General features: G+C 32.6%; 1 protein-coding gene and 1 pseudogene across 1 annotated transcript; one reads left to right on the forward strand and one right to left on the reverse strand.

Annotated features, from left to right (window-relative positions):
• Window positions 1-1,875: 1,875 nt before the first annotated feature.
• On the reverse strand, window positions 1,876-4,420 carry LOC123892345 (annotated as a pseudogene).
• A 4,181-nt stretch (window positions 4,421-8,601) lies between these two features.
• On the forward strand, window positions 8,602-12,782 carry LOC123888080 (putative receptor protein kinase ZmPK1). Its single transcript, XM_045937043.1, has 2 exons — window positions 8,602-8,925; window positions 10,266-12,782. The coding sequence occupies exons 1-2, from the start codon at window positions 8,646-8,648 to the stop codon at window positions 12,383-12,385; spliced, it is 2,400 nt and encodes a 799-aa protein (XP_045792999.1). The 5' UTR covers window positions 8,602-8,645; the 3' UTR covers window positions 12,386-12,782.
• Window positions 12,783-12,997: the final 215 nt, after the last annotated feature.

Raw genomic sequence — 12,997 nt, forward strand, 5'->3', positions numbered from 1 at the left:
TTCTTAACATGTGCCCTTAAGGGCACAAGTTAACATTCTCCAATATGAAAAGTAAACATTTGCTTATAATTAAGAATGAGGGAGGATTGTTTAATCATTCTACTCTTTAATCATTGTACATCATCACTAAGCATTGGATCTGGATTTTGTGCAAAAAAATTAGTGCAGTATTGAAGTCATCAAGGTTTCAGGTCGTTTGATCTTAGCCGGATGGTTTAAATGTCATGTCGAAACTTATAGGAAACAAAAATAAAAAAAACTATCTTAAAAACTGAATCATTTGATCTTAATCCGACGGTTCAAAATTGCTGATTGCTTGCCGTCGACCTGCATATAATCCAATTCCTTAAAGCATCACTCCATGTGGTATTGAAACGCCTCAACAACTCCACTCATGGTATTGGTAGGCCACTTACTTTAATCCACGATAGAGAATCCAAAGCAACTTTAGCTAAAATCTCCATCTTACTTTAATCATAATGTAATCCACTTACTGCCTCTTTTTTATTCACTCATGGAACCAACCAACCTCCCATCATTTCATCCTCTCCACTAATGTAGTGATTGTGATATAAATTTTAGTAATTAAACTAATATCATAAAAAAATAAAAATTCTATGAAATAAGAAATTACTATAATACCCATGGTGTATTAATAAAATTCCAAGTATATATATATAAACGTAAGAACACATGTAACAATATAAAGTTGAATGAAATAATAAAAAATAAAAAAGAAAAGCCAAAAAAAGGTGCAACCTGTATTTGCAGGTCAAAATTAAAGGATCACCGATGATCTTTTTTTTGGGGACCCTATTAGTTTGCGCATGAATTTAATGATTCGAACATATAGGCTAGTTGGATATATATATATATATAAGGTGGGTTATATTGACTCCAAGAGCAAGTTATAAAAACTAATCCAAATCATGACCTTTGATTTTAATATTTATTAATGACTAAGATTGATTGATCATAAAACAAAAAGTGAAACTTATTTTTTTATTGTATTGGAAAATAATAACATACCCCTAATATGGTCCCCAAAATAAAAGGTCCACCCACTAGTACAGAAAGGGGTTTTAACTACTGGCGAAATTGACTTTCCACGTCGGTTGGTGACCCGTCGTAAACACCATCGTCGTTGTAAGTCTGGGGATTCCACGTCGGTTCGTTTAATACCCGACGTGTTATCCTGATTTTTGCATTAACTTTTATTTAAATATTGGGGATTCCACGTAGGTTTTTCCAATTCCCTGTAGTGAAATATGGAGTTATCACGTCTGTTGAAGATGAATATCAGTAGTAGTATGTTTGGTTTCCAATTTTTTAATTAAAATAATGGGGATTCCATGTCGATTTTTCCGTTTCCCCGTAGTGAAATATTGAGTTTTCACGTCTATTGAAGCTGAAAATCACTAGTGGTATGTTTGGTTTTCAATTTTTTAATTAAAAATTGTGATTCCACGTCTATTAAGTGTTTTCCCCGACGTGGAATGTCTATATTTCACAACTGTTCTTTGTTGTAACAGACGTGAAATATATTTCTTTTTTAAAAAAAAATCATTTTTTGCTGCTATTCAAAAATCAAAATCACTCCAAAATCATATATACATTTATATTAACAATAATGATACAACTCATAATTCATACATTACAATCCAAAACTAATAAGAAAATCATGTAATTACAATCCATAGAATATATTAACATGATAAATGACTTTGGAACATTGCATGTGTGATAACTTACCAACTATTGTAACAAGGTCTTGAGTGTTAAGGCCCTTTTCTGCAAATTTTCATTTCTGCACATCAACGTAATCACTAGAACCAGACAAATTATTTACATCTAAAGCTTCTGACGCATCCGTCTCTAATAATACAGAACCATCGCAAGGTAACTCAAAGCTGTCACAACATCAGCTATAACTGGACGCATATTTGCCTGCTCCTGAACACACATTGCTGCAACAGCAAGGGCTTGGTATAGCCCTCTTGAAGGATATTGACCTTGGAGCATTGGATCAACCATTTGTGTGAATTTTCTTCGATCCTTAAACAATGGTCTAGCCTGCAATTAAACGAGCAATCCATCTCAAACTTAATAAAATTTTAACACCATAATTCAATATACAAATGTCTGTCAGAGATTATAGGATATCTTCGACCACTACCTTAAAAAATATCTCTCAAAAAATTGTACATTTTTAACTATGTAACATGCTTAGTTACTTTTATAATTAAAAGGAGCACTACAAGAAAACATGATATTGTTGACCAAATTTATTGAGGGCTAAAAGCCCTCAGTAATGTATTTTTACGTTATTGAGGGCCATGGTCCGTCAGTAATGCATTTTTCCTTTCTTGAAGAACGAAAAAATTCTGACTGGTCATTAGTGGCGGCTACAGGCCGTCAGTATTGCAAGAAAGCGTGTAGGAATTAGTGACGGCTACAGGCCGTCAGTATTTCAGGTTACCGTTGTGCTTTTATGACGGCTGCAGGCCGTCAGTAATGCATGTTAATTTATGACGGCTACAGACCGTCAGTAATGGTTGACCGTTGTGCATTAGTGGCGCCTGCTGGCCGCCAGTAATGCATGTTCGAAATTTGAAAAAGAAAGCAACGGTCACTTACACTTAACACTTAATAATTAATTCACTTCTCCTATATATAACTCCTCAACAAATTCATTTCACTTTCACTTCATTTTTACATTTTCATTCTCTCTCTAAATTTTCTCTAACTTCTCTCTTAAATTTCATACTTTCAACTTTCATATTTTCATCCAAAAAGTGGTAAGTGTTGTGTTTTACTTTTTCAAAGTTAAAATTTTTGTTTTGTTATTTAAATGTATATGTTCTAATATTTGTTGTTTATCATTTTTATTAGCAAGTCTTATTATCGTGGTCGTCGGAGGTTGTGGGTTGGGAGCGGAGTTCGTGGGCTAGGAGCGCGCCAAGTTAGAATCTACTCGGCACCCAAGTAAGTAACGTAATTTTAATTTATAATACTTAGTGATAGTTTTTTTTTACCAAGTTATGTTTAATTATGCTTATGTTAAGTATTTATATTATACTTTTAATTAAATTTTAATATTTTTTTGTAAAAATAAAATTATATTTAATATTTTTTAATTATTTATTATGCAGTATATTTTTTTTAAAAAATTAAATTATTAAAACTAGAATTTTTTTAAAAAAATTAATAATTTAATTATTTAAAAATCAATATTAATATTGATTTTTAAATAATTAAATTATAATTTTTTTTTTAATTCGTTTAGCATTACTGACGGCTGCAGGCCGTCACAATGTTCCAAACGGTAATGCATTACCGACGGCTGCCGGCCGTCATAAATGAGGAAGTACTTTGAATTGATGTTTGGCATTATTGACGGCTCCAGGCCGTCAGTAACGTTATCGACGGTCCTGGGCCGTCAATAAACATTACTGGCGAGCTAATTGCAGAGGGTCCAAGACCGTCAGTAATGCATGCATTTTAGACGAAATTTGTGCATTACTGAGGGCTTTTGGCCGCCAGTAAATACTTGTTTTCTTGTAGTGGAGACCAAAAATTATAAACTATTTTAATGAAAATAATTCATTACCACATTTTCCAGCTCAAACTATCTATGCAAGTAAAAATTTCCAAGCAAATCTAACACATACAAGTAGTTAACTAGTTAACTTCGGTAATTTAATCCACACTGACTACTATTTGAATTTGCGAAGAAATAGAAGCACAAGTGTCTTACCCATGCAACAAGATTCTGCTCTGCTGCACATTTTGAATTATCAATCGCTTTCCTTCCTGTAATTATTTCCAGAAGAACTACGCCAAAGCTATAAACATCGATCTGACTTCAGAGTTAGTTGACCTGTCATGGCATACTCTGGAGCACAATATCCATAGGTTCCCATAACCATGTAAGTGGTCTTCCAAGGATCCTAATGGCATATATTCATAAACAAGAAGCCTTTGATCTCCATCAGCACAATAGCCAATCAGGTTGACAAGGTTAGGGTGGTGAAGAAGACTCAGCATCAACACTTCAACAAGGAATTCTCTATTCCCTTGTAGCCCGTTTCGGTCAAGCAGCTTAATCGCAACGGTCTACATTCAACATTAGAAAAGATTGAGTCTTTTGTCGACTCAAAATGCACCAATTTAAAGCTCATTTTCGTGTTGGAAAAACTCATAAGATGATGATGATAATAATAACAACAACAACAACAACAAAAATAATGAAACATATATCCACCTGATTAATAGTTTCCAAATGCCCTTTGTATACTCTGCCAAAGCCTTCCTCACCCAAAAGGCATTCTGCTCTAAAGTTTCTAGTAGCGGTTGCTAACTCACGGAAAGGAAATGTTTGTGCAGCAATGTGTCCAGACTCTCCAGTTTTATTCCCCATCAAAAAAAGTTACTATCAGAGATCCTACTATGCAAACTCGGCATCTGCACCTCAATCAATGGTGAAGCTAGCACAATTTTTACGAGGGTACAAATATAAAGAAAAAATAAAATATATTTAAAAAAATAATATATTAAACATAATCAATAAGGAACAAAAAAGCAAAAGTGAATCAAACATGTGATGCAAACTCAGAAAATTGACAAAAAATCACAATAAAGATGGAAGATATTGTCCAAAAATTGATTAGATCTGACCAAAAATTGAATAAAAAATCACGATCGTAAACGACAAGCTTGGCAGGTAGTACCTTGGTCATTTCGCAAAGACTCACAATCAGTTTAACAATGTTAGAATCAATTTTAAGGTTGTAAAATTGGGGGTTTTCGGTTTTGAAAACAGTAACAAAAATGACGAATTTAATCAATGTAAAAGTAATCAATCCATTGGTTTTAGGAAATCTTGTTTATCATCTATCCTAGGTTCTCATAAGATTGTTCGTTAGTTTATGCTGGGCTGATTATAGAACTAATTTAACAAGCGAAAATCAATACTATAAAGAATCGTTGATTAAGCACCAACGTGTTCAATTAACTATGGGGATGATCAAGCGTCACCGATAACATAGATAAAATCATAACAATAATTCATTCAGCCCCTTTTTACAAGCGAAAAAGCATATATCAATTTTCTATTAAAATTAATTTGTACAAGCGATGAATGAATTCGAATGGTCTCGATAGTATGAATATGAAACAGAATAATTAAGCATCAATTGTATCAAACTCATACATAAAGAAGGATACACGAAAATTGATATATGATAAGCATAAACATATGAATTGATAATAAATCTGAACCTCAAGAATCAAAGAACAAAATTCCTTACACCAATGGATCGAAAATAAGTTTAGTTCTCCATGAAGGTAGTGGCTGCTAGGGTTTGTATTTTGTGAATTCAGAATAATCCCTGAATCTGTCCCAATTTCGTTTTTATACATCGAGGAAAATGGGCCACGAAACAATTGGGCCGAAAAATAAAAGTTATCCTGAAAATAATTAAATTTTGACAAGTCTGGGACATTGACGAGTAAATATGACTCCTTTGCGCTCTGAATTGGCTTTGGACTTCAACACGAAAGTTGTAGCTCTTTGTCTTATCTTTCCAATGCAACTGACCGCGCCTTAATCCGATATTCCTAGCTCAAGTTATAGTATGTGCAATGAGAAGGTGTCAAATTACTGTTTATTATGAAAATAAATAGCAAAACTTAAATAATAGCAAAACTAGACTCTAAACACAAAACATGATAAAAACACTAAAATAGCGGGAGAAGTCGTAAAATTGCCATAGCACAGAGTGATTAAAAAGTGCACTAAAATGCACTGATCAATGAGAGACGAGACAAACCTAAACTCGAAGAATAAAATGAAGTGGCACCGATGGCTCAGAGGCTGCCCCTAGGGTTTCACGATTGTGAACCAATCTTCAGTGGTGAACGATTTTGAGAGTTTCGAACAAGGAACAATCTTTAGTTATGGATGATTACATATCTAATCACAGAGAAGAGCTACGAAATTTGGGGTGGAGCAAAGAAATTGAGGAATCGTGAGTATTCGATGTGACGAAGTTGAGAGACGAAATTGGGGATGAAAATAAATGAAAGATTGAGGAAGAGTTTCAAAAACAACAAAGAATGAAGAACAAATCATGAAGAAGAAGAAGAAGATGATGATTTGGGGTTTCAACAAGGAAGAGTTAGGCCGGTTTCAACAAGAAGAAGAATGCGATTTAGGTTTTTCTGTTTTTATGTGTTTTGCTGCGCGTATATGTTAAGGGTTATTTTTTTTGTTACAAGTTATGGGATTTAACTTCCGTGTAAACAAAAACAGTAGTGAAATCCAATTAAAACAAATTTCAACGTAATTACAACACTGCCACCGTGTCTACTTTTCACTACTGCTTTAAGAAAATCAGTAGTGAAATCCTTTGCCTATGAAATTTTCACTACCGGTATTCAAATATCCGTAGTTAAATCCTTTGGTCAATTATGTTTCACGACTGGTATTCACATATCAGTAGTGAAATCTCTTATCCAAAAGTCTTTTTTCTAGTAGTGACTTGTGGTTAATATGTGAAATTGTGAAAACCATGGTTAGTTAATAATGTTGTTGTAATAATTGCAATATAAGTCTATATAGTTTATAATTTATTTTGTTTAAGTGGTGATGTCCAATTGTGTATATATTTAATAATAATTAACATAAAACAAACATATAGATACAAATATTCCAAATATCACAATCACAATTAACATAAAACAAACATATAGATACAATAATTCCTAGATGCACACTCACATAGGTTGCTTCGTATAAGAATATAAGACGCCGCCACGCCATGTTTGAAGTTTTCAAACTTGTTGATTGACGTGAGATTTAATTTGGAATAGAAACTTGGGAGACTATAAAGGTCTTCCTTAAAGGAGTATTATACTCCCTCCGGTCCTTATTATAAGGAACATTTTGAAAAAATCACACAGACCAATGAAACACATTTAACATAGTTATTTTCATTTAATACTCTTATAAATTTTAATTTATTCCATATATACCCTTATTTAATTACTCTTTATTCAACTAACTTACTTATTTTTAAATTCTCTCTCATAGTAAATAAGGGCATAAGTGAAATTGAACATTTAAAACATTTGAAAATTGGTCAAAGTTTCTTATAAAAAGGACCAAATTTTTTGCCCTAAGTGTTCCTTATAAAAAGGACCGGAGGGAGTATTAGGTAAGAGATTGAGATATAAAATTATTCAATTTCTTCTAGTAATATAACAGAAATATAAAGTTAGTTTGTTTATTTTCCACGTCCATATTGTAAAAATATCGGAAGATATAGAAAAATGTTTGTACATATTTATAGTATGTTTTCAAAGTCTAAATAGGTAGTCCTATTTACACGTAAAGACTAATTATTGTTAGCCTAATTACAATATCGATTGTAATAAATAGAGAATAATATGTCGTAACATTCACTTTAAAACTCAAGTGGAAGGATGTGTAACCAATTTGAATTTGGACACTAAAGTGCAAAAATGTCAAGAGAGTGTGGTTTTGGGAACGACTCAGCGAGTTGGTCAAGAGTCTTTCGGACTAGCCAAATGCCCAATAAGATAAGTGATCAATTCTATACTAAATCCATAATGTTTCTCCTAATATGACCAAACATGACTCCCCCAACATGACGTCCTTTGGAGCATGAATAACAATCTCAATTGCAGATCTATTATATATTATACTACGCTATTCACAGCGGATAAAAGGACACCCACTAGGATTTGTGATTCATCTCAGGCACATGGAGGACCCCACCTAAATGATTATGCACGTATTTCCCCTTACAAATACGCATTGACATCCACTCACAAGATACACATATTTCATCAATTCATACACTCTTTTCTTGAGCTGTCACTGACTTCAGCATTAGGGTGTTAACATTTTTGCAAGTACCTTTCCTCCTTAGTACGTGAAGCTCAAATCGCCATCACAATACAATCAGACACCGTCAGATCCACCTAAAGAACATTTTATTCTGAACGGATGGTTCAACCGTAAAAAAAAAAAAAAGAAAGAGGAATATATTATATACCAAAGAAACTCTTAAGAATGACCCCCATACTCCTTAGTCTCTCCCAACTCCCAAGTTTCCAAATTTCACCACCAAGTCCTGCCACGTCAATAATGTATTCAAAATTCAAAGACTTGCGATATTTCATTCACCCGAAGTGCAATGGTCCTTAAGTCCTAACTAGCAATATTTTACATTTAAATTCTTCTATACTCATTTTTTTTTTTTTAAATCAATACACATTTTATTTTAATATGTATCAATACATCTATCAAAGTGGACAATTTTGATAAATTCATAAATAATGTTTATTAATTTCGTGAATTCTTCGTTACATATTTTATTTGGACATGTACTAGACATCCGCTGAAGTGAACAATTCCTATAGATTTACCAATTTCTATATTAAACACAATTTGTAAACCTATCAAAATTATCCACCTCAGCAGTGTACTGATATATATTTAAATAAGATGTGTATTCAGAGTATATATTTTTTTTATTATGTTTCTTTAAATATACACACATGTACTATATATAAATACTATAGCCTACATTGCAATACAACAACATTATTAACTAACTATGGCTTTCACAGTTTCTCATATTTTCCTTCTAGTCATCTTTCTATTTCCTTTCCAATATTGTTCATGTTATTTAACATCATTGAAAAAGGGTTCATCTCTATCAGTAGAGAAACATGAAAAAGATGTAATTGTCTCTTCAAATGGAATATTCTCTGCTGGGTTCTATCAAATTGGAGAAAATGCATTTTCATTCGCCATATGGTTCACGGAGCTTCAGAATCACAGTCACAACCCAGCCAATATTGTATGGATGGCAAACCGGGAACAACTTGTGAATGGTAACGTTAAAATTATTGCCTAACATAATTTTGTTGTGTGTTTTTTTTAAAAAATTCAAATAGAATCATTTCAATTGTTTACGATTCTGAATTCTCTAAAATATCTAATTACTCGGTCCAAACTCAATGGAAGATTGTTTTGAGATAATTGATTTTTTAGAGGAAATTCCAATCCTTCTATGTTAATTTTCTTGCTTGGATTATTAATTTGGAGAATTTTTAAGATGGTGGCAATTTTAAAAGGTTTATAGTGTTGTTCCTGCTAAGATTATAGGTAAATAGGGGTATGCAAATGAGGGGAATAACTGTCTCTCCACTCCAGAGCATTTTTCCCTCGTGGGCTATATCTGGTGGCCAGACGTGGTCTTGGTGTCCACCATCAGTATTTGGTTATGTTTAAATGCGCTTCTTAGTATGCGCTCAGGCGATCAGCCCAAATAGGCGTTATTGGGCTTAGTTGTATCATACTCCAGTTTCTTGTTCGGTTCAAGTGTATTTGGATGGAGTAATTAAAAATTCTAAGCAATTCTAAAGTTACCTTCATTTCTAAATGTGTTTGAATATATGAATAGAAAATTTTGTTGTATCTTGGGCCATTTTCATAAATTTGAAAAGTTATGGTCAAATTTTAAATTTGAAAAATAGAGACTTATTTGCAATTTTCAAAAATTTAAAGGATTCATTTGAAAAAATTTAGGGGGCAATATACTATTTTTTAAAATGTAAGGGTTAACTTGCAATTTTTGAAAGTTTAGAGGGTCAATTTGAAAATTTTGAAACATATGGGAGGAAAGAATTTCAAATTTCTAGCTTTTAGGTGTCATTTGAATTTCTTAAATTTAACTTAAACAAAATACTTTATAAATTCTCTAAATTAATCATCTAAACAAGATAATTTAAATAAAAGAATTCGAATTCCTTTAAAGAAAATTATTTTACCGTAAAATGTTCCCCATCCATACATTTAAGTAATTTAACATGGCACCTAAAAACTAGGAATTTGAAATTCTCTCCTCTCATATGGGAGAGAGAGGAATTTGGAGTATAGAGAAAAGGGGAGAAAGGGAAAGATAATCTTTCACTTTTTTCTTGGAAATTAAGTACTTTTGAAATGAAGAGAGATGAAAATAGTTGAGTAATATTTTTTTTTGGTTGAATATTTTTTTTGTTGGCTTTCACCACCAGTTTAATCTAGTTCGGGGGTTAGTTGTGGCATCAAGTTGTTTCAGTCCCTTCTTGATCGCAGTTGCGGTAGATCGATAATAATAAATAAATACTATCATTCTAGCTATCTTATCTCCTTTAATTATCTCATTTTTTCTTCTTCTAATTTCCAACAGGTAAGCATTCAAAGCTTTTCATCTTAAACACAGGTAACATGCTTTTGCTCGATGCGGGTCAACACAACACTTGGTCTTCAAATACAGCATCAAATGCACACTTAGAGTTGTATCTTAAAGAAGATGGTAATCTTGTGTTACGTGAGCTTCAAGGAACTACCATCTTATGGCAAAGCTTTGATTTTCCAACAAATACTCTCCTTCCTAATCAACCTCTCACCAGACACACAAATCTTGTTTCTTCAAGAAGCCTGAGTAATCATTCTTCTGGCTTTTATAAGTTGTTCTTTGATGATAACAATGTTCTTCGTCTCGATTATGATGGTCCTGATGTTTCCAGTACATATTGGCCTCCATCTTGGTTATCAGCATGGCAAGCTGGAAGGTCCAATTACAATAGTAGTAGAATTGCATTGTTGGATTCTCTTGGAAAGTTCATTTCATCTGATAATTACATTTTTTCCACATATGATTATGGAATTCATATGCAAAGAAGACTGACCATGGATTTTGATGGTAATATTCGAGTTTACAGTCGAAAAAACGTGTCAGATAATTGGCACGTTTCATGGCAAGTCATATCTGATACTTGCATCATTCATGGAATTTGTGGTGCAAATAGCACTTGCAGCTATGATCCTAAAAAGGGTATGAAATGCTCTTGTTTGCCCGGATACAAAATGAAGAACCATAGTGATTGGTCTTATGGTTGTGAACCTGTGTTTGATTTTACTTGCAATAGAAGTGAATCTACCTTTTTAAAATTAAAAGGGTTTGAGCTTTATGGATATGATAGTAATTTTGTTCAAAATAGTACCTACAAAAGTTGTGAGAATTTATGTTTACAACATTGTAACTGTACAGCATTTCAATACACATATCCAGAGGGCAGTAACATCTTCCAATGCTATACAAAGCTACAATTGTTGAATGGGAGGTATTCACCAAGTTTTCAAGGAATAACTTACATAAGAATTCCAAAAGGTAATAACTTCCATAAAGAAGAGTCTGTGAGTGTAAACAATGATGTTTGTTTAGTGCAACTTCATAGAGACTATGCCACAAAACCAACAAGTAGTATGGTGAAGTTTTTTCTGTGGCTTTCAATTACAGTTGGTGGTTTAGAAGTTGTTTGCTTTTTTGTGGTTTTTGTTTTTTTAAATAAGACCAACAAAAAGTCTAATGCAAATCCACAAAACACTTATCATGCATTGTTGGGATTTAGAAGATATAGTTACTCTGAATTGAAGGTAGCAACAAAGAATTTCAGTAATGAGATTGGAAGAGGTGGAGGAGGAGTTGTATATAGTGGTACATTGCCGGATCAAAGACATGCAGCAATAAAGAGATTGAATGAAGCTAAACAAGGAGAAGGAGAGTTTCTTGCTGAAGTTAGCATCATTGGAAGGCTTAATCATATGAACTTGATTGAAATGTGGGGTTATTGTGTTGAAGGTAAGCACAGACTCTTGGTATATGAGTACATGAAAAATGGTTCTTTAGCTGAAAACCTTTCATCTAAAACTAATATCCTTGATTGGAGTAAGAGGTATGATATTGCTTTAGGAACATCTAGAGTTCTAGCTTATCTACATGAAGAATGTTTGGAATGGATTTTGCATTGTGATATAAAGCCACAAAATATACTTCTTGATTCTAACTTTCAACCCAAGTTAGCAGATTTTGGACTGTCTAAGCTGAAAAATAGAAACAATATGAATAATAATTCAGAATTTTCAATGATTAGAGGAACAAGAGGATACATGGCGCCCGAGTGGATTTTCAATTTACCAATAACATCTAAAGTGGATGTTTATAGTTATGGGGTTGTTTTGTTGGAGATGATAACTGGAAAGAGTTCAACAATGATGAATATAGAAGGAGATAATGCAGAAGTGGCCTATAATGGAAGGTTGATAACTTGGGTAAGAGAGAAAAAGAGAAGTACATGTTGGGTGGAAGAAATTATTGATCCTTCAATGGTGAATAATTGTGATTTAAATAAGATGGAAGTTTTGGCAAGAGTTGCTTTGGATTGTGTTGAGGAAGATAGAGATATTAGACCTACAATGAGTCAAGTGGTTGAGATGCTTCAATGTCATGACAAAGATGTTGAGTAAAGATGTTGAGATGCTTCAATTTCATTGGACTAAGATTTTGCCGTTGTGGAAAAGGATACAGTTTTCACATAGTTTTAAATCACAATCACAATTCACAACCATTAATCATAAAGTTGTCACTATCTAAAATTGTATGAAAACTGTGTCTTTTTCAACAACATTAAATGTTGTTCCAATTTTATGCATTGGTTTCTTTATTTGACATAATAAACGAGGATTGATGAATCCAAGTTTATCTTTGTAAACCGTTTTATTCATGACCAATAAATCTAGATGAAAGTGTATTTAATGTTGTATTTTTTGCAATTAAGTTTTAGGTTTTTATTATATACTATCTCCGTCCCTAATTATAAGATCATGTTTGACCATTACATGTACATCAATGCACAATTTTGATCACAAATATCTTTAATTGTCTATTAGTAGAAATTATAAAAATTTAATATTTTAAAATACTCATCAAAACAAATTGAACAAGATCTTACATGCTAATATTTACATTTATATATTATTAAAAAAATACGGTCAAAACAAGGTAAATGAATAATACATTTTTGTCAAACAGGATCTTATAATTAGGGACGAAGGTAGTACTAGAATATGACATCGCAT

The sequence above is a fragment of the Trifolium pratense genome, linkage group LG6, assembly GCF_020283565.1.
Source record: "Trifolium pratense cultivar HEN17-A07 linkage group LG6, ARS_RC_1.1, whole genome shotgun sequence".
NCBI lineage: Eukaryota > Viridiplantae > Streptophyta > Magnoliopsida > Fabales > Fabaceae > Trifolium > Trifolium pratense.

Coding starts and splice junctions, on each gene's coding strand:
- LOC123888080 (XM_045937043.1), top strand. CDS start 8,646: ATGGCTTTCACAGTTTCTCATATTTTCCTTCTAGTCATCTTTCTATTT. Junction 8,926..10,265: donor CCGGGAACAACTTGTGAATG/GTAACGTTAAAA, acceptor AATTTCCAACAG/GTAAGCATTCAAAGCTTTTC.